The sequence below is a fragment of the Bactrocera tryoni genome, unplaced genomic scaffold, assembly GCF_016617805.1.
Source record: "Bactrocera tryoni isolate S06 unplaced genomic scaffold, CSIRO_BtryS06_freeze2 scaffold_25, whole genome shotgun sequence".
In the NCBI taxonomy this organism is placed as follows: Eukaryota; Metazoa; Arthropoda; class Insecta; order Diptera; family Tephritidae; genus Bactrocera; species Bactrocera tryoni.
The window spans coordinates 19877841-19900713 of record NW_024395977.1 but is presented as its reverse complement, the minus strand read 5'-3'; the positions used below and the strand labels follow the sequence as shown (position 1 = coordinate 19900713).

The 22873-nt window shown below is 37.0% G+C and overlaps 2 protein-coding genes and 1 pseudogene across 3 annotated transcripts; all 3 read left to right on the top strand.

Annotated features, from left to right (window-relative positions):
- The first annotated feature begins 1115 nt into the window (after positions 1-1115).
- LOC120780471 lies at positions 1116-16371 on the top strand. 2 transcript variants are annotated; one of them, XR_005705873.1, is made up of 4 exons: positions 1116-1163; positions 1244-1682; positions 1763-1907; positions 2065-2200. XR_005705873.1 is itself a non-coding variant. In XM_040112748.1 (3 exons), exon 3 carries the CDS (start codon positions 15505-15507, stop codon positions 16102-16104), a length of 600 nt encoding a protein of 199 aa, XP_039968682.1. In that variant the 5' UTR covers positions 1724-1907; positions 2065-2218; positions 15499-15504; the 3' UTR covers positions 16105-16371. The 2 variants fall into 2 exon arrangements, 1 of the variants encoding a protein (XP_039968682.1); XM_040112748.1 differs by lacking the exons at positions 1116-1163; positions 1244-1682 and adding an exon at positions 15499-16371 and having other exon boundaries at positions 1724-1907; positions 2065-2218.
- LOC120780788 (jerky protein homolog-like) lies at positions 5889-13192 on the top strand. Its single transcript, XM_040113037.1, has 5 exons — positions 5889-6372; positions 6825-7301; positions 7358-7570; positions 8557-8833; positions 12987-13192. Exons 1-5 carry the CDS (start codon positions 6331-6333, stop codon positions 13190-13192), a joined length of 1215 nt encoding a protein of 404 aa, XP_039968971.1. The 5' UTR covers positions 5889-6330.
- A 2444-nt stretch (positions 16372-18815) lies between the features above and the next one.
- LOC120781061 lies at positions 18816-19018 on the top strand (annotated as a pseudogene).
- Positions 19019-22873: the final 3855 nt, after the last annotated feature.

Below are 22873 nucleotides of genomic sequence, written 5' to 3'. Positions count from 1 at the left end.
GTATTTGAAATGTTCGATTTGAAATATTTAGTACATCTTCCATGCATAGGGTGTTTTTTCTAAACAGGCTAGTACTATTTCGGAATCGGACCAGAGATGTAATTTATATTTTGCCATGTTTAAATGCGTTTGCACCACTGATACTAATTTGGCTCGTAATAGCGCGCTACACAGTTCAAGTCTTGGCAAACTTATCGTTTTTGGAGCCGCCACCTTTTTATCGGTTTGTGTGCGCACATAGATGGTGGCACAATATTCTTTTTCAGAGGCATCATAGAAGCCATGTAGTTCGACTTTGTGCTCTGGGGCATAATTTATCCATCATGGGATTTGTATCTGTGAGGTACCATTCAGATTGCCCGCGACCGCTTTTCTAAACGAAGTGGTTTCACTTGCTCGTTCCAATCTGTTCCGTCTTGCCACAATTCTTGAATCAAGATGTTCGCTTGTATCATAATTGGCGAAGGCCATTCTGCGGGGTCAAAAAGTTTTGCAACCGAGGATAAAATCTGTCTCTTTGTTATAGCGGATGATACGGATATTGGCTCAGTCATGTATGAAAACTGGTCCGATATCGCATTCCATTGGATACCTAGGGTTTTTGTTGGAGTTTCCTTTTCGAATTTAAGGAAGTTAGTGTCCAACAAATTTTCCTGTTGGATATTTTTTAAAATAAAAGGGTGGTTCGCCGTTATCTTTTTTAATGGAAACCCTGCGGGTTTGAGGGCTTGTATCACTTGTGTTAGTGATTCGTCGTGATTTGTGGAAGATTATGACTTCCAGACAGAATATCGTCTACATATTTTTTTTTGCCAGAGGGAATTCTGGGGGCTTACTCTGTAAAGCGATGCGAAAGACAATGCGATTCGAAAGCCCAATGCGATGCGATAGGCAATTGATACTCTGTATTGCTTACGCATCACTAACAATGTTGTTCACCTTTGCTTTTTTTTCTTTTTATGTAATAGTTGGCATTACTTCCAAAAATGTCAAAGTATAAACTAGCAAAATAAAGAAAATAATACTAATTTGTTCGCTAAAACTGTGTTGAATAATTTAAAAATTAATTCTGTGGCATTGTGGGATCATTATTATTCTCAGGAAAGAATTGATAGAAGAATTATTCGAGATAATTCGGACATTATGTCTCTAAGCGATAAAAGGTTAGTAAAAAATTGCGGTTTCAAAATGTACTTAATGTACTTTAAAATGTACTGAACATCTACACATTTTGTGTTTTTAGCTTCATGCAAAATTTCCGCCTTAATAAGCACGCATTTTTATATGTTTTGGACAACATAAGACCCCAATTAAAAGTCGCTCAAAGGACCACATCAATTCCAGAAATTGTAAAACTGTCAACAACCTTGAAGTTCCTCGCACAGGGCGGGTATCAACACTCGGTCGGCCAAGATAGGCATTCAGGGCTAGCCCAACAATCGGTTTCCCGATGCATCTTGGAAGTGTGTGATGCCATCGAGAAAACTCTGTGCCCAAAGCATATCGTGTTTCCCTTGACCATTGAGGAAAAAATTGAAGCAAATAGAACCTTTTACTTGACGTCCGGAATTCCAGGCGTAATTTGAGTGATTGATGGGACGCACATCCAGTTGATACGACCATCACGGAATGAACACTTATTTTTTAATCGTAAACTAAAACACAACATAAATGCAATGGTGGTAAGCACATTCATAAATACAATAATATACACGTACATATGTATATTGATTCCAGTGCAATGACCTAAAACTTTTTTTAGATATGTGATCACAAAATGCAGATAAGGGCAGTAAATGGTAGATTTGGAGGAGCGTCGCATGACTCCCACGTATGGAACCTCTCAGGAGAACGTGCAAGTTTGAGGACGAACTACGAAAATGGAAATAGAAGCGAACGAATTCTTGGTGAGTATATATAACTGTAATAATAACTTATGGCGGCTAAATCGCCATAAGATAAAATTGTTATATATTATTACATTAAGTATATTGATGTTTTAAAAGAAATTATCAACATCTCTCAGCAACACTTATGTATATGATTTTATTATTATTATTATAGGAGACTCCGGATATCCTCTTGAACCTTGGCTGCTAACGCCATATAGGAATGCGCCAGAACGTTCTGATGAACTCTATTTCATCCAACAGTTTACAAAAGGCCGATTCCTCTATTGACAATAACTCACTCACTTGTTGCTCTAACTGTGATAAAGGTATGAAAAGTGAGGGACCACCTCCAGTTCCCGAAATATTATTTTTGTTTCGTCGCATTTTTGCCTTTAAGTGAATCTTATAGTCTGCCCAAACCTTTAATTGATTACATTTAATCACATTTATAATTTATCTGTGCAATTATTGAAATTACCTTTTTCCACCCCGCAATGTCGCGCAATGGTGGCCCAGCTGCGTTTAAATGGGAAACTAAAATTTTCCATAAATTATTGGAGGTATTTTTGGCGTCTGGTGTTTTTAGTGATCCTTTCGATAAATCGGTATGCGCCTTCATGAAATCCACGAGAATTTCAAATTGCTTTGGTTGAGTTTGTTGTTTTATTTTCGGTGCTTCCCTGTAAATTTGTGCAAAATAGTTCATATGCACGGCGTTATATATTTTAGTAGCAATTAAAACAACTAATTTATATTTGAAACTTACATTTTCAAGCAATGCGACTTCTTTATACTTGTAGCACAAAAATTACGAATAAACGCATGTTTGACAATTGCTTTAGCAAAGCAGTGTACCGCTAATGCGAAAGGGAAAAACTGAATGCGAAAGGGAAAAACTAAATTCGAAAATTTCAAAATTTACTGCGATTGTCGAATTACAGAGTACCAAAATTGAAGATGCGAACATTTTCATATTCGTATCGCATTACAGAGTAACCCCACTGATTTTTGTTTTTCTGCTAATTCGTGGAGTGCTCGAATGCCTAGATATGCAGCACAGTTGACGCCAAAGGTAACTGTTTTTAATTTATTTGTTTGGTCGTCGATATGTACGATTACTTGTCTATACATTTTTTTGTCGTCCCCGGTAAATATGTATATGAATATACGCCAATTTAGAATAAGGAGAATTAAATCTGGGGGGAGCGTGTGTCTCGTAAATAGAATATCAGTTAGGGAATTCCCCGCGCTGGTGGATCTTGGGGCATTAAAGACAACTCTTACCTTGGTGGTTTTTTGTCTGGCTTTACTACTGCATGATGTGGTAAGTAAAAAGAGTAGTTTTGCCATTATCGGATATAGTAGTTTTGGCTTTGTAAAAGACTTCACAATACTGATCTTTAGGGATTGTGATTGATATGGCGGGGAGTTCTTCCAACTCCCAAAATTTTCTTAATTGTGAACTGAGGTATTCGTTTGAGATTTCCTCAACTTGAGTTATCATGGCGGTAACTGGTTCTGTAACTAGTACACTTAGAATTCAACCGAAAATAGTGTTTTGGGCTGAAGAGAGTAGTTGTAGCCTTTAGACGCTATACATGATCGTTGTGGTCCTTGGTCTATTGAGGTCTTATGTTTAAATAGCTCTCCTTGGTGTTCAATGGAGACGACTGCTGTGGGTAGTACTATCCAACTTTGATTTTCGCTGTGTAACGTTTGGGTTTTTAATGTCTTATAACAACATGGTGCAAGGTGCAAATTTCGTGATTTGGGCGGGTTATTTGTCTTAATGACCGACTTACAGATTTCGACAAAATTTGGTATATAGTATACTATTTATTTTTCATATTTTTATGTCACATTGTGAAAATGAGCGAAATCGGACAATAACCACGCTTACTACCCATATAGCACACCTTTAGATTCCACTTGATTCGTCCAGTACATAAATCAAGAAGCAATTAATATAACGGGATACAACTTTGCACTAATAATGTCAAATAAAATAACGTAACAACCTTTTCGGAAATTTACAGTGGCATGAATGAAACACGAAATAAAATGGAACATGAGTGAAAAAAAATTTGAATATTGGTTAAAACTGGTTTATATCTGAGCGCAGAACGTGAAAATGTTGAACATATGTAATATTATGTACGTAATTTGAAGTAATGAAGCGTAATCGATAAGACACTCAATTTCGAAATTTTTGATGATACGTTATTTTGCATTTCAGGTGACGTTATAAAGGTTTTCGTTTTTCTAACAAACCTTATTTGTCTGTCAGTATAGGAATTATATATATAAATGTATACATAAAATTGCTTGGATTTCGATCCTCAGGTTGACGTTTTACACTTGCAAGAGCATAATATGGTCGGTTCCACCCCAACTTAGCCCTTCCTTACTTGTTTTTTTTTTTGTGTTTTTTTTTGTATAGATTGTGGCTTTAATTGTTATTGTGCCTTATAGCGCAAACAGCCAAAAACGGAGACCCGTGGCCCGTTTCAGCTGATACGACCTATCTTATAGGCGCGCAATGTAAGTGAACAGCGAAAAACGCTACTCCCTTCGCTCTTTGCCGTAGGATGCCGTAGGAATCCACGGCATCTGGATTTTTGCGGTAGAAACGTGTCAGCTGATTGCTCTCTCACAACGCAGAGTTGCCAATCTCGATATACTGTAGTAATTATAAAAGTTTGACATTTTCTTAAAATAACTCAAAATCAGAGTCGAATGCTATTATTTATAAATATATAAACTATTTTGTTTGTTTGTTTTCAGTTTTGATATTTTGTATTATAAAAAATTGTAATTGAAAACATAGATGTGTACAAAACTATATATGCGTATTGAGCAATGGCAACATTGTTCAAATGAAAACAAACAAAGATGGCTGATTTCTGCGTTTTTACCACGGGCTCAACTTTTAACATATTTTGCTCGCTAAGGAAGGCAAAGGAAGGAAGGGAGTAGCGTTTTTGTCTGTTTCTGCTATTAGCTTACTTTTTGTTATTTATTTGTATTGTTATTGCTTTATTAAGCATAAGTTTTTTTAAAATTGTACGTTAACGTTTGGAGTATATATTTACAAAATTTTTTTTTTAACAGTTTTTTAATATTAATTTTTTTATATAGTATATACTCCGTTAACGTTTTTTGTACCCGGTATTTAAACATGTTAAATGTTATATAACTTAGAAAATTTAAAGCGATACACTTACTTTTTCTCGCCTCAAGGAGTTTTTGGGAATAATGTATATTTAAGTAAGTCAGTATAGGTTTTTTTTGTGTTTTTGTTCTGTGCAGGTCTCTACAAGTGCAGGTGTATTGTTGTTGTTGTAAACCGGTCGGTTTTTTAATTTTTATTTTGTTTTTAGTTTCGCGGACTTTTTTGTCTCGCGCCCGTTTGGTTTGGTAATTAAGTTTTATAAATGTGTCTTGTCACAACTGCACTAATAGATAGTTGTATATAAAGGTACAATAAATTTATGCATGTATATTTTTTATATTTTCTTTGTCACTAAACTTTATATATTTAAGTAATTTTTTTTTCTTTACTTAATTTTTAGATTAGTCAACCACACCGCACTTTATGTATATTTTTTTTGTGTTTATACCAATGTTTTTTAATGTTTTCTCTTCAAGTTCCTGAGGTGCCTTTCTTTAAGGCCATCCGTATTAAACTCACTTTCCTAGCCTTTAATTTAACTTCCGAAATAATTTTAATCAAAAGTGTTTTAGTGTTCGCATATATGTTATATACAGTAGACTCGCGGTAACAAAAACACCGCCATGTGTGAACACCGGCTAACATGAACATAATTTTTTTTACATTGACTACTCGGCAGCGTGAACACGGTGAGAAAGCCCTATAACGTGAACAAATTTAAAATGCATTTAAAACGTTGTTTTCTTTTCTACATGCATACATATGTATGTTAATTATGGGAATCGTTTTTATAAAACGGAGAATACCCGTAAATTATTGCTTATGTGTATACTGGGATGGATCGATGTGGATTGGCATTAAAATTAGTGCGCGTTGCTGACTTTGCATGATCTAATCTAAAGTTATTCGTGAAAAATGTCGCAAAAACGACTAAAATACTTGTCTTTAAAGGAAATAGTTGATGTAATAGAAAAATTAAAAGGAGGATCAAGCGTAACCAGCTTAGTAAACCAGTACAGTGTTGCAAAACCAACAATTTGCGCTATCAACAAAAAAAAGAGAACATTTTAAAATGTGTTAACAGTACATTTTCTGGGTCTGGAAAGCGGAAGACTTTGAAGTGTTCTGAACTTCCTAAAATGGAAAAAGCGCTTTACCGTTGGTTTCTTAAACAGCGACAAAAAAATTACCCTGTCAATGGATTGATAGTTAAAGAAAAAGCTAAATTTTTTCATTTAATAATTAAAGAAACTCAAAGCGATTTTAATGCGAGTGATGGATGGTTGCAACGCTTTAAGAAGCGTTATGGTAAGCGTTTTATTAAAATAAGTGGAGAAAAGTTATCTTCTAGACCTGAACTTGTGGACCCTTTCAAAAACAAGCTGCAAGCCAAAATTAAAGAGCTAGGTCTGTCGCACGATCAAATATATAATGCAGACGGATGGGGACTATTGCTACCTGACAGAACATACGTATCCTCACAAGAAAAAAATGCTCCTGGAAGAAAAACAGCATGTCACTTTTCTGGCTTGTACAAACGCAACAGGGGTGCAAAAAGTTAAACTTCTTGTTATTGGAAAGGCAAAAAATCCTCGCTCTTTCAAAAATTTTGATTCTCCTGTTGACTACAATTACTCCAAGTCGTCATGGATGACGGCTGCCATTTTTAAACATTGGTTTCAGCATTCGTTTGTACCACAAGTTAAAAAATCAGTTTTAGTGATTTCAAACTTTTACATGTGTATTTCTTATTATTGTAGGTCAGGAAATTTTTAAAAGATCAAGGATTGCCCAATAAAGCTCTGCTGTTGATAGACAATGCTCCATCTCATCCTCCCGAAAATGAATTGAGATCAGATGACGAGTTAATAACTGCAATGTTTATGCCACCTAATGTCACTCCACTCATACAGCCAATGGATCAAAATGCCATACGACTAACAAAGCTTTTCTACAGAAACAGTCTTTTGGCATCAATTGTAGCCACAGGGACTGATGTTATTGAAGCCCTAAAGAAATTGACGTTAAGAGACGTTATTGGCTATTTAGATTTAGCTTGGCAACGTCTTGAAAAGAAAACAATAGCAAAATGCTGGACGAACATTTTAAGCTCTATAGAAGATGAAAAAGACTGTGATGAGGATATTCCATTAGCTACTTTGAGAGAAAGGATTTGTTTACCAATTAACAGCCAACAAGAACGCGCAATAGAACTGCTTCATTCAATTAATCCAGAGGTTTGAACCTTTTCTTCCATCCAATAACTCATTTGATTTAAATTGTGTATTTGCAGGTTAGTTTTTCAATTGCTGATATCAATGAATGGGCTGAAGATTTTCCTAACTCAACCGAAACGAACGAGGTTTTAATTAGTGATGAAAGTGAAAGCGAGGATAGTAATCTGGAAAGACTACATGCACGAATAGAGCCTAGTGAAGCGATCAACATTTTTAATAAAGCTTTGGAATGGGCGGAAGATGAAAATATAAGTCCAACAGATATCAGCGTACTTAAATGTCTCCGCGAAAAAGCCGTGTTCAGCAATTTGCAAAAAAAGAAAATCCAAAAAAAGATAACCCATTTTTTCCAATAATTTCAATGGGTATTTTTTTTCTTAACAAAACCTAAACATATAAATTACATGTTTTTATAATCTGAAATAAAATAAAAATAAATGAATTTGAGTTAAAACACATGTTTAATTTATTTGAAAATTTTTTAAAATTATACCTTCGAAAACGTGAACAACCTCGCAAACGTAAACACGCTCGGTTTTTAATAGTTCACGTTACCGCGAGTCTACTGTAGTTTTATTTCACCTTTATGTGCACATATCAATCTGGCAACCCTTCTCGTGCTCAGCTGTGAATTTGGTGCTCTGGCGAAGTTATTTAATTTATATTTAAAACTTTATTGTGCAAATTTCTGTATTAAGTGATCTTTTAAGATAAGTATCAGTGTTATATTGTGCTAGTGAAGCAATTGATTTTACTTTAATTCTGTCCTGGCTAATTTTAATTTATTGCGCCGAGTCATTTTCAATTTGTTTTTGTTGCTACATTTTAAATAGTGCAATTGATTTCTTTCTTGTTTTTATTCATTTCCATCTTTGTCCACACCTGTTCGCGAGTTTCATACTTTTCGTGTGTTACAGTGCATATCAAACTGCTCGCTACATTGGTTGTTGTCTTTGATAACCAGCTATTTTATTGCATTCATTTGTTATAAATATTGTTGGCATTGCGCTGTTTACTTTTATTATTTAACATTTTTTTTTTATATTTTTGTTTAATACTGTTTTTGTTCATTATGACTTGTAACTTTCCGAACTGCTCTGTGAAAGGCGAGTCGGAACGCTTTGTGTCTTGTTGGCTTTGCTGTACTGGACTGACATGAAGGATATTGGATTCTATTCTTGACAGTAAGGGATTGCGCTGGTCTTGCTTGAAATGCAGACCAACTGAAATTGAATTGTTTAAAGTTTTTAAGCAGGTGTGCAATGGTTCCAAGGAGATTGGTCGTGAGCTTGAAACCCTTTCTGAAAAATTAAGGCGTTATGAAACGCTGTTTCAATCATTTCAATGCCTAAATATTCCGGAAGAGAATCCAAAACCTAAACGAAAACGTCCGTCTGATGAAGATACCACTGTATCTTCCTTAAAAAGAATGCCCCCACCCACTATTGACCTCATAAATCTTGCATACCCTTGTCCTCAAGGGGAGAAGGTTCCGTCTGCTCAGGACACAGAGAAAACTGTTACTGAATACGGTAAGCAGAAAACTTCTCAATATCCGCCTCCAAATACCTCCAAGTCATCTAATAAAAACTTAGTGGTAATACCGCGAAAAAAAGCAATTTTTATCTCGAGACTTGCTGCGGATACCACAGCCGAGGATATAAAAAGTTACATCTCGTCGAAATTAAAAACGGTAGATATAGACATCCGTAAATTTAATTTCAAATACAACAGAGATATTTCCTCGTTTAAGATCGACGTATCCGCTGACAATTTTCAATTGATACTTGACAACTCATTCTGGCCATCTGGGGTCTTTGTGCGCGAATTCGAGCATAAACGTGATAAGCCCCCTGTAGTTATCACTAGAATGCCATGAAGTCCCGTTGTTACAAAAAACTAATTAACAATAATTCGCTGATTATTTATTATCAAAATGTTAGAGGGCTTAATACAAAACTCACTGATTTGTATCCAAATAGCATTCATTGTAACTTTAAAATCATTGCTTTGACAGAAACTTGGCTAAAGCCCCACATTTTTGATAACGAAATATTCAACAGCGAATTCGAAATCTTTGGATATGACCGGCTGAACAGAAAAGGAGGTGGCGTCTTGTTTGCTGTTCATTCTTCAATTCCATCTGAAGAAGTCGATGTTCCGTATGCAGACTTGATTGAATTTAAGTGCATTCGTATTTGCGCTAATAGTGGCCATATCTACTTAACATTGTCTTATATACCGCCTCACTCGGACATATCTGTATATATGCAGCATGCTTCATTAATAAATAATGTTTTCTCAATGGTTAATGATGCTTATTCCATGATTGTTTTGGGAGATTTCAACTTACCGTGCGTATCATGGAAATCTATTGATGATCACACCATCCCTATTAGTAGTCGTTCATGTTTTAACGAGTTCTTAGATGCAATGTCGGAGTTGGGTCTTAGCCAAATTAATTTAATTTCAAACGAATTTGGTAAGCTCTTAGATCTAGTTTACGTCGATAACGCTGCAATGTTCTCTGTTGTCCGATGTGATCCTTTGGTTCGGCCAGAGGACACGTATCATCCTGCTTTGGAAATTAACATCGAAATCATAGCCAACTTTGCTTATAATAATACACAAGACCTTTGTTTTCGGTTCAACTTTGCGAAAGCTAATTTTAAGAAGATTAATTACGAACTTTCCAAAAAAACTTGGCCAGATTACAGTGGCAATATTGAATTTAGTGCTTCCCACTTTAATGAAACTATTGTAAGCTTATTTGAAAAATATGTTCCGAAGTGTGTTGTTACTCAAAAAATTAGTTCTAATTTATGGTTTTCGAAAGAATTATATAAATTAAAAAATAGAAAATCTCGTGCTTTTAAACTTTTTAAAAAAACTAGTTTAGTTGCTAACTATTCTAAATTGCGTCGACAATTTGCTGAACTTAACAAAATATGTTACAGTAATTATATAAATAAAGTAAAAAATAATATTATACGTAATCCAAAATTGTTTTATGGTTTCGTCAACTCCAAACGCAGGATTTCTAATTTTCCGTCCGCTATGAAATATAAGTCTAGTATGTCCAGTGACAATCACACCATTTCTAATATGTTCGCTGAATTCTTTAGGTCCAATTACTCTCCAAAATCTCCACAAAATGTTCCGCATCAGCACAAGTTATGTTCGATTTCTGTCATTAATGCACCTACCATTTCCGAAGCAGACGTCTTAAATCAGTTAAATATGTTAAAACTATCATACACTTATGGCCCAGATATGATTCCCTCATGCTTTCTTAAGAAATGTGCCAAATATATATACCAACCCCTAACAAAACTATTTAACTCATCTCTTATGCAAGGCTTATTTCCATCTATTTATATGGAAAAAGTCATTTATAATTCCTTTGCATAAGAGTGGATTTAGGTCATCTATTGAAAACTATAGGGGAATAGCAAAGTTGTCTGCAATACCTAAGCTTTTTGAAGCAATTATAACAGACGACATAACCTTCCGGATCTCTCCACTAATTTCTTGTTCTCAGCACGGTTTTCGTAAAGGGAAATCTACCTTAACTAATTTGCTTGAATTTGTATCACATGTATCAACGGGCTTTAGGGAGAATAAGAATACTGATGTTATAGATATATACAGATTTTAGTAAAGCTTTTGATAAAGTAAATCATTCAATTCTTTTGAATAAACTTGATCTTCTTGGTTTTCAACCAATATTTCTAAAATGGGTTGCTTATTATCTTAGTAATAGAATTCAACAAGTCATATATAAAGATACTTTTTCTGACATAATCAATGTTCCTTCAGGCGTTCCTCAAGGTAGCCATCTTGGTCCAATTCTGTTCTTGTTATTTATTAACGACATATCATCTGTTGTTAAGTTTTTAAAAGTTTTATTATATGCTGATGATGTAAAACTTTTTAAAACATATACTTCAAACAGTGAAAGATGTCAGTTGCAAACAGACTTAAACAACCTAGTATCTTGGTGTAATAGAAATGACATGCCATTGAACCTTAAAAAATGTAAAACGATGTGCTTTTCACGTAGAGCTGTAGACCCTACCAAAAGGTCAAGCAGGCGTCATAGTAAAACAGTTCGCTCTTAATGACAACAATTTCAATTTGGCTTGGGAAGCTTTAAAAGAACGATACGAGAATGAAAGAAAACTGGTCGACAAACAAGTGACCATATTAATGAATTTACCAAAAATTCAGAGAGAAACAAGTGAAGAATTCATAAAACTTCAATCCACTGTTTCGAATTGTTTGTCGGTTCTAACGACACAAAATATTCCCACTGACAACTGGGATCCCATACTGGTAAACATATGCTCCGTGGCATTACCAGAAAAATCGTTGCTTTTGTGGGAGCAATCGCTCTCTTCGCGAAGAAAGTGCCCGACGTGGCAACGAATGAAAGATTTCCTAACTACCCAATATGAAATCGCGGAAAGGGTAGATAAAAAAATGGTCAGAACTAAAAACGTTCAACATGACCTAAATCGCAGCTTCATTCGACCCCAAGCTAATAACAACAACAACTTAAATCGTAGTTTTTTCAAAACACAATCGTTCACTTCCGAACAAAACAATCATACGTCATGCGAACTATGCACAGGAGGGCATAAACTCAAATAAATAAATCAAATTGAATATTAATGAAAGGAACAACTTTGTCAGATCAAAAAGACTCTGCACAAATTGTTTGTCCCATTCTCACAATCTAAATAATTGCGAAAGCAAATTCAATTGCGTATATTGCCACAAAAGGCATCATTCAATGTTGCACTTTAATAATTTCCCCAAAACACCCCAAACTAGCGCTTTCTCAAAAAGAGCCACGGGTTTAGTTGCAACCGAAACTCCCGAATCTCAAAATTCCAAAATATGCCAAGAAGCACCATGCTGCTCAAAGGCTTTACAAACTCAAACGCTACACAGCGAAAATCAAAGTAGGGTACTACTACCCACAGCAGCCGTCTTCATCGAATATCGAGGAGAACTGTTTAAGCTTAGAGCCCTAATAGACCAAGGATCACAACGATCTTTCATAGCGTCTAGGGCACAAAATAGGCTAAATCTGCCAACAAAACAAGCCCACGCTCCAACCTGATTTAATGCTGCTTTTTCTAAACTGGCGTATATTCAAATACGTATTCAACGGGGACGTCGAAAAAATGTATAGACAAATAGTCGTACACAAAGACGATCAGGATTTTCAGCGCATTATTTTCCGAAAGTCTTCCAATAGTCCACTACGCGACTTCAAGTTAAAAACAGTTGCCTTTGGCGTAAACTGTGCCCCATATCTAGCCATCCGTACACTCCACGAACTGGCAGAAGACACAAAGTCAGAATTTCCTCTGGCAACAAAAATCTTAAAAACACAAACGTATGTAGACGATATTCTGTCTGGGAGCCTCTCACAAGCATACGAGTCCTTATCACAAGTGACAAAGGCCCTCAACACCGCAGGGTTTCCCCTAAAAAAGATTACGGCAAATCACCCAAATATATTAAAAAACATACCAAAAGAAAATTTGTTGGATACTAATTTCCTCATATTCGAAGAGGAAAGTACCACAAAAACTCTAGACATCCAATGGAATGTGATATCGGACCAGTTTTCCTACACGACCGAGTCCATATCCGCATTATCCGCCATTACAGAACGCCAGATTCTCTCCGCTGTGGCAAAGCTTTTTGACCCCGCAGGATGGCTTTCGCCAATTATGATTCAAGCCAAAATCCTAATACAAGAATTATGGCTAGATGGTACCGACTGGGACGAGCAAGTAAAACCACTTCATCTAGAAAAGTGGTCCCTGTTCGCGAGTAATCTGAACGACATCTCGCAGATACAAATTCCACGGTAGGTAAACTATTCTCCCGAATACAAAGTGGAACTGCACGACTTCTGTGACGCCTCTGAAAAGGCATATTGTGCCACCATATATGTGCGCACACAAAGCGATACCGCAACCACCAGCCACTTATTGGCGGCAAAAGCAAAAGTTGCGCCTCTAAAAACGATAAGTCTACCACGACTTGAACTCTGCGGCGCCCTGCTCCTAGCAAAACTAGTTTCCATGGTGCAGACCCACTTAGACATGGCGAAATACAAGCTATATCTCTGGTCTGATTCCGAAAAAGTCCTAGCCTGGTTGGAAAAACCCCCACATGCGTGGAAAACATATATTTCCAACCGAACCTCGCAAATACTTGACCTAGTGGGTTCCGCCACATGGCGACACGTAGCCAGTGCGGACAATCCTGCCGATCTAGGTACAAGAGGGTGCAAACCCCTGCACTTGGCCACCACCACGCTCTGGTGAAATGGCCCTCGATGGCTAGCAGAGTCCTCCGATTCTTGGCCACAATCGCCAATGCGCAACATAATTGCGCCCGAAAGTCGAAAAATCGACACCTACCACACAATATTGGAGGATAATGACTTCCTTGAACGATTTTCATCATTCCCCCGAGCCCTCAGAGTCGTCGCCTATATGCTCCAGTTCATAGAGCGACTTAAACATAAACTGAAAGGAGCAGCCTTCCCCCAATGCGATACATTGACGCACCAAGCCTTTCAAAAGACAAAGGTCGCTCTTATCGCATCAACTCAAACGCGCTACTTCAGCCGCGAAGCTGATTGATAAAAAGAGCTCACTCTTAGTTCTAAACCCGTTTCTAGATGCGAAAGGGTTGCTTCGGGCCAATGGTCGGCTTGCTAATTCAAGCCTAACTTACAACGAGCGCCACCCCATAATAATACCCGAGAAATCTCCATTTGCCACATTATTCCTGCATTACATCCACATATTAATGCTACACGCCGAAAACCGTCTCATGCAGCATGTGGTACGACAGGAATATTACATTCCACGTCTGAAGCCCCAAATCAAGAAATGCATTTTCATGTGCAAGATCTGCACTATGCATAAACAGAAAATGCGAACACAGATTATGGCAGCACTTCCACCGGAACGCTGCAACTTTGCTCCGCCTTTTACCACTACAGGTGTAGATTTTGCTGGTCCTTTTCAGATAAAAGCTTCCATGCTAAGATCTCCTACCCTCATGAAAGGCTATGTGGCTGTTTTTGTCTGTTTCACAACAAAAGCAGTACACCTGAAGCTATGTACTAATCTGACCAGGGAGGCTTTTCTTGCCGCATTTGCTCGCTTCGTCGCAAGACGTGGTTTTCCTTCAAAAATCATGAGCGATAATGGCAAAACATTTATTTGAGCCCAAAGAGCTACAGAGAAACAGTTTGTGGAGTTCATGAAACAAGTCTCACCTGACATTGTTCAAAAATACGCCCCTCAAGGTATAAACTGGCAATTCATCCCCCCAAGCGCTCCTCATATGGGTGGTTTATGGGAATCAGAGGTAAAGAGCTTTAAATCTCCTTTCAAGAAGCTCGCTGGCAACTCAAGCTCAAATTCAATTATGAAGAATTCACGACATTGTTAACCAGAATCGAAGCCGTTCTCAACTCACGGCCTCTCGGTGCACTCTCGCAAGACCCCTCCGACTTTGCTGCCCTTACCGCAGGGCATTTTCTTAAAGGAGCGCCCATTCTGGCCACACCTGAGCCAGGCATGGAGTCGCCGTCCTTACTAAACAGATGGGAACGAATTAAAATTCTCCATCATAATTTCAGCCGCCGATGGAAAGAAGAGTATTTAAAAGACCTTCACAAAAGGTATAAATGGAAAATCCCAGAACAGGCTCCAATGCTTGGAGATTGTGTCCTAGTTCACAACGATTGTCTCCCCCCCACCGAATGGCGGCTTGGCCGCATGGAGAAACTTCACTACGGTTCAGACGGTCACATCCGGGTGGTTGATCTCCGTACGCAAAATGGAACGCTAACCCGGCCGCTTGTCAAATTATGTTTCTTACCAACTGCCGCCACTTACGAAAACGTAAATAATAACCATTCCTAAACCGATCCGAAAAGACGGGAAAAAGAAAACAAATTAATAATGCCATTAAGAAAAACCGCAAAGATAATTACAAAAAGCTTCAAGCCGTAAGACAAACGTAGACCTACATATATATCGCCACCCCATAGACGGACGATCATTTAGTCATGCCCCCTAACGTGGCACCCTGTTCATGCACGCTTACAGGCAATCAAATTATAATCATTACGATTTTCTCTTTCTTCTCACAGATTGATATGGACGCCGATACACCTGTAACCCCCACGCCAACTCTCCGTTCGGCTGTTACTGTGCCTCGCTCTGGAACTGTTCCAGTAGCAGCGCCCCGAACCATCACGGCAGCAACGGCGCCAATCGTGGCACGAAGCTCAACACGCGCAGCACCGACGCCGGCGCCTCCGAAACCGCACCGCACCAGATGTCCGCTCTGTTGCCGTTCACATAGGCTGCAGCATTGCTCTATTTTCAAGGGAATGTTACCCGTACAACGTCAGAAGGTGGCACAGGCACATGGGCATTGTTTAAACTGCTTGGCCCAGTCACACGCCACACTTGAATGCGAATCTGACACCTCGTGCCGGTTATGTGAAAGACCGCATCATACCTTACTCCACCGGAACGCCGGACATCCTGGCTCACCAACTGTCCTCCGCCGCCGTACGGCCACCCGACGATCGCAGCCCAACCGTGTGGCACGACATCCAGAAGCTGGATGGTCCTGGCGCCCACTCAATACGACATCCACGCGCAACCAGCCAAGGCCACAACCTCACCGCCCCACCAGCTTGAGCGGCGTTGTAGCTACGCTACAGGCACTACAGCGTCTACTAGACTAGTTTTCGCCTAGGGGGGCCGGGATGTCGAAATGAACGCCAGTCGTCCGAACTAACTTAACTATAAGGCAACATTGAATACCCCATTCTCCACACCAACATACCAATCAGGAAAAAAGGCAGCATTGAATACCATATTCTACACATCAACATACCAATCAGGAAAAAAGGCAGCATTGAATACAACACTCTCCACATCAAACTGTGTTTGTTCCGTTTTTCATTTTATACCCAAGAGAAGGTGACGCTGTGCCGGCTTTTGTTCTTCACAGTTCTAGAAGTCACGCACGCCGATACACACGCGCACCGCAACGTCTATTTGAACATTTTTTTAACTTTGCACCCTTTGCACCATCCGGTCATTATATCTAGAGATTATTTGTTTTTATTCGGCTTTTATGCGGTTTATATATTTATATATATTATATTTATATTTATATATTTTATGTACATTTAACTTTGGTTTGGTGACATTTCACTTTTAGTATCGCTATATGCGAAAGAAATTGGTGTAGTGTGCTAATTTGCATCAAAGAAGGTTTATTCAGTGCTATAACCTAAAACGTGTTTAATTATCCCAACGCTCTATTTCTAAAATCTGTGGATACATTAATTAACATCTAAATTAGCGTAAAGTGTGAAAATATATAATTCACTGTAAGAAGACATTGTAAAATTTGCAAATTGAAGTGATAAGTAATAAAGCTTATATAGCTCAACAAGAGCGCAAAAGGAAAAGTTTGAATTTTAAAGTTGGAAGTGATGTTTGAAAGTTTGGTGAAGAAACGAGATTTGAAAGGAGTAAATTATAAGCGTGTGCTCAAAAGAAATTTCGTATTCTAATAAATAGGCCTATCCTCTTACGCTAACTGCCGGTTTTGCGACAGGGAGCCTAAAATCCCGGAGTACCTGCTAATCGACTGCACAGCAGTCTGTAAACGCAGGTTGAAGGCCCTTGTATCCATGTTTCTGGATAGGGATCACATCGTCTCACTAGCACCCAGCAGGATATTGGACTTTATCAATGTGCTGGGGCTAATTGAGTCCCTGTGAATTGGGAGAGGGCACAATAGACCTAAGTTCGTGGTGCATTCCTCAATTATATACCTATCATCTCCAAAATATCGATATATCGCATTTTGACCGAACATTTGGACTTACGAAAGGTGTATGAACGGTTTGACCCGCATAAATAGACTGACGACCAAAAATTGCTCAGAATCCAACATTCGGGGGACGCTTGTGACCGATAATTTTACCAAAAATCACATTTTAACCATTAACCACTCTCCGTAATCACCTGATATGACACCGTGCGACTTCTTCCTTTTCGGAAAAATGCATTTGGCCATGAAAGTAAAGCGTTGTGCAGACGTAGAGGCCATTCAAAAGGCTTGCACCGGCATACTGGCGGCCATACCGGCCAACGAACTAAAACACTCCTTCGACATGCTTTTGGACTGTGCAAGTAGCTGTATTAAAGCAGAAGGAGACTATTTTGAATAAAATAAATTGATTTTGCCGAAAAAACCATTTGTTCTGTTTTTTTGTTAAGTCCTGTTTACTTTGGAAAGCACCTTGTTGAATACTCGTCTATGGTTTTTTGATAAATAAAGAACGCTCTAAAAAAGATATATTTACGAAGGGCACATGTCATAAAATGATTCAAACAAAGCATTAGTTCACTTCATGTATACTGACCAATTAAATAAGGCATTGAATGCGGTTCTGTCAAAAATCGAAATGACCCATAAAAACGAATGTGTAGTCAATGCACTAACAGAACAGGTAAAGTGTAAAGAAGTGATATTATATATTCCTGAACTTCGTTGTATCGCTAGAGAACATGCTATTACTCTCGGGCATGTCTTAATCTTATGGAAAAATGTGGTTTGCACTAATTTCCACCAGATTACCGGCAATGAAATTCACTCATGGATTAATCATGTCGATGTCGTTGGCGGTAACCAGTTCACACTATTCACCAGTGATTCACCACCTATTTCAGCACTTACATCACTAGTTACATCATCACCTATAACTTTATACATAGTATTTCACTAGCTACCTCACTACCTGCCACCTTCTATATTTCCTCACCTACCATTTACCATATTTCACCACCTACCCAACTATGTACTACTTTCTATTTCTCAACTTTTTGCTTTAATGATTCAATTTTTGAAGTTATACTTCTTATACGAGATCGGAAAAGGTTGCGATAGATTCAGGATGCGCAACCTTGCTCAATATGAATTTACGCAACCTTGTCTGCGAAGCGGTGACAATCGGCGATCGCTTGTTCGTTTCTTTCGGGACAGCTCGGCTTTTCTACCAACAACACAATGTTGCCATGCTTATGCTGTTGTTGTTTTTGAAGAACAATGTTTAAATTTTTGGTTGGTGACATATTCAATTTAAAATAAATTCTGTTGGGATTCGAACCTACGTGCTCGTCGTCACTTTTGAAGCGCTTACCACCAACACCACCATTGACACTTGAATTGCGTTGTCCTAATTATGGTTTGGTTATGCATGAAAGAAATATACAATGGATCGCCGATTGTTACCTGTTTGCGCATATGTATGTTTGTATGCTTGTTCATTATTGATGTTATACTCTTTTTTCTTTCCTTTGTCTTTCATTTCTGCGAATTCTCAACTATTTTATATGTCCTTTTATTGAAATACCCTGCGTTGGCCGTTGAAAAATTAAGGCTATACTTTACAGAATTATTTCTGTAGTTAGTCTTCATTTACATTCTTTGGAAATCGACCCGCGGTGACGAGGTATATCTTTTTATCTGACAGCGTGAGGTTTAAGAAGTTCATTTCTAATTTTGTCTTGTGGCATATTAGAAATGATGTTTCTAAGAAAATCATTCGCTTACAACGGATAAAACGACTTCTGAGTGGTGATATTAATGAATGAATTCCTTTTGGTTGAAATGCTCTGCGTTGGCCGTTGAAAAGTTAAGACTATACTTCTCAGGATCATTCATTTCTTCAAAGAAATTAATGACCTTTAGAAATACCGATCTACCGATTTTCGTGAATTTTAGCGTGCATATCGGCTAGGGTGGAGAATCGGACAACATATATTTTTCATCCTCCTAAATGTTAAGAGAAATTGGAAAATTACCCAAAAGTAACATTTTTCCTTACAAATTTTTTTTTTCAATTTTTGTTTGTTTTGTTTTTCAATATTTTTTTTTTGTCAAATATTTGAATCATTCAATTTCGGTCGCATGCTTTTTTTATTCCGGCTATATACATATATATAAGAAAGTTGTGTTAGCTATGCCATTTATAACACAAGAACGGCTGAATCGATTTAACTAAAAATTGGTGGGAAGGTAGCTTAAAACCAGGGTAAGGACATAGGATATATTTTATCTCTTTTTGTCTAAATTTAATTCAACTCATAAATACAAAGATTATATTTCAAATCATCCTCCTTTCCTTGAATATATGCATACAATTTTAAACAGATTCTTCCTCAAAACTAATACAATCGCTAAGTATTTGGAATAGTAGAAAAGAACTGCAACCAAATACGCAGTGAAATAGATTATAACTGGCCCAGTAATCCAGCCGATTTTTTCGTCTTTCCACGCCTGAAAACCGGTTCACCATGTGCAGTCCACTAGAATGACTGTCGGTTGAACTCCACAAGAAATGAGAAATGATGGAGCTATGTTTCTATTGTCACACATCGACGCAAAAATTCGGTTTTATTTCAAACACTTCTCAGAATCAGTTATTCGCTGTTCTGTTGGATTATGAACTTGCGAGGCAACCACTTTGTACAGAGCTTTCTCCTCTTTAGAGCATCATTGTCCTCGGTTCCCCAAAAAGCAATGCTTTATTATTACACGAAATGTTTTATGATCCATTTTTTTGTAAACTAACACAAGTTGCTTCAGAAAAATGCTATATCTTATTAACGAATAGTTATAATGCAACTAATAGAAATCGTATAGATGGTAGTAGTAGTATTACCTATGTATCAGCCACAGCGAAGCGTGGACGGGTCCTCTAGTAAATTTATAAAATGTGAATTTAAGTTTTCTAGTTTTCTTTCATACAAAATGATATACATTTCTTGGAATATCACTAAGAAGAAGGCCGGTTCGAAGTCATTGACAGCTGGAATTGATTCTGGAAAGTTAAAGTTAAGTTAATTATTAAAATAGTTAATTAGTAATTGTTTTGATACATATAAATCAGTATATAATTGAGTGCTATCATTAACATAACGTAAAACAAAAAATTAAACAGAATTTATTTACCTATTAGGGTGGAATAAAAATTCTCTAGACTTCTTAAAGATGTTTTTCCATGAATTTCATCAATATTATATTATTGGACAACAACGTCCGTCAATATCTCTTTAAGATTTTCAACCCCTCGTGCAGGTCTAAAAAGTTATTTCATAATCTTTACCTGAAAAGGAAAATAATTATTATAAAGAAATCAATAAGAAGTAAAAATAACAATTTGATAATAACTTACATAACATTCGCTATTGTTGTTTTTTATTTCTGCATTTAGACATTCTACTTCTTCCACGCTTGACAATGGAAATTTTGTTAAATTAATAATATATATGAACCACATCCGATATTGGTTATTATGGGTTTCTCCACTGAGTCAAATTTATAAAAGGCGTTTACATTTAATTTTCATTTCTTAAAATTTTCACTAAGTTAACTGCGCAATCTCGAGTGGGCCTATGTTTATGAAAGCATCTATCTAATTTAGTTTATAAACTATATGCTTTCTCACTTTCTCACTTTTACTATATATTTTTATACTTTTTGACTTTTTATTACAGATGATTTGAAGTAAATTTAACTTTTACCAAACACGAAGCGATGTTGTATAAAACTATAATGACAAAAGATATGACATGAAAGTTACAAATAAAAAGCTGTCTCTTTTTGTCACGAAGTTTACAATTTTTTTAATGCAGTGAATAATGCTTTTAATGATCGACATGAATGTAAATGCAATAATGATACAAGCGTTTTTGTCAAACTGTGCTTACTGTAACGTCTAGGTGTTCCTAATTTTGCGTTCCACCCTTATTTTTCGCTGATATTCTATTGAGAGTACATTATGAAAAAATGCTGTAGATCATGATCTCTTCACTTCCAATCTATCATGTACTACTCCTTCTCTGCATTACCTCGGTGTCGTGTCGTAAACTCCCTCGTTACTTGCATGGTAATACTACATGAATACACTAGTGCAATTCACCAATTCATATCAGCCGTACTGGCCGGCAAAAATGCTCTCACTATTACCAAAAAGGACTATTCAGCAACAACCACAACCTCAACAGCAAGGAGATGACAAAGCTATAATCAAACGTCGTTCACACCAGTTCAACAGCACATTACCAGGCCGCCACCGCAAAACCCATTCCGAAAAGCTGTACAAAACATCGGAAATCGATTTAAGAGTAATAGAAAAATACTGTACAAAATCAGTGAAAAACTATCTTGTCAGCCAAATCAAATATGTGGAGTACGATATACAATTAATGTATGTATAATCAGCCAATAAGCTAACACCAAGAAGAGAAGAATCAGTTCTTATAAGGCACCACGGATTACCGACACTTCAGAGGACTGCACAAAATCGTAAGTTCGTACATACATACAAGTATATTAATAGATTCAGGTGCTATAAGTAGCTATGTAAAGAAAGATTTTCCGTACACTAAAAGCACCTATAGACAAACAAATATAAAAAATACGTTACACGGCAAATTTTTAGAAATTGACAAGCTCAAAGATATTGATATTACATATATTAAGCGAAGATGTATTAAGAGAACTGAAAGCAAAAATAAACTTGTTTGAACATACCATACAATTTACGAAACTATCAATCCATTCAAAAAATTACACGTTAAATTATACAGTAGGAAACAAAGAATTTGAACACAAAATTGATGAATAATTATCAAAACGAAATATTGATTTTCACTACAACAATACAAGCGGAATTAAAACTGAAACTATGGAACCAGTTTGGGTTCGGCGGCATCCATATCCTAACGCTGATCAGTATGTTGTTAAAAAAAGAAATTCAGAAAGAACTTCAAAATATTAAAAGAAAGCAAAAGCCTTTATAACCCTGTCATATGGACTGTGTCATAGAAAGGAACAGATGAGAACGGTCAACCAAAGAAAATAATGGTTATAGACTTTCAAAAGGTAAGTAAACAAATAATATCTGATAGACTTCTAATTCTAGATATCGCAAAGACTTTACAAAATTTACTAGAAACACGATACTTCTCTACACTAGATTTAGAATCAGGATTTCATCAGATCAGATAGGTCTACAACTTTGCTTCCGCCGTTTTTTTTTGTAAATTTAAGGCTTTATTGTATGAAAACGGTTACAAAAATGTTATTCAAAATATTGGCCATTGCTAGCTAACACTTTTGATCATCTTTCTGGCAGCATATGTATTCCGTGACGAAAGAACTCCTCATCTTCCGAGTCGATTCAAGTATCAATCCAATTTTTGACTTCTTCATAAGAACTGAAATGCTCGTTAGCTAGACCGTGTGCCATCGATCTGAACAAGTGGTAATTAGATGGACCAACGTCTACAGCGGGTGGGGTAAGATCTCCCATTTCAGCGTCTCTAAATATTTTTTGACCACCTTTGCGACGTGAGGCCGAGCACTGTCATTCTGGAGAATGACTTTATCGTGTCTTTCCTCGTACTGTGGCCGTTTTTCTTTTAGCG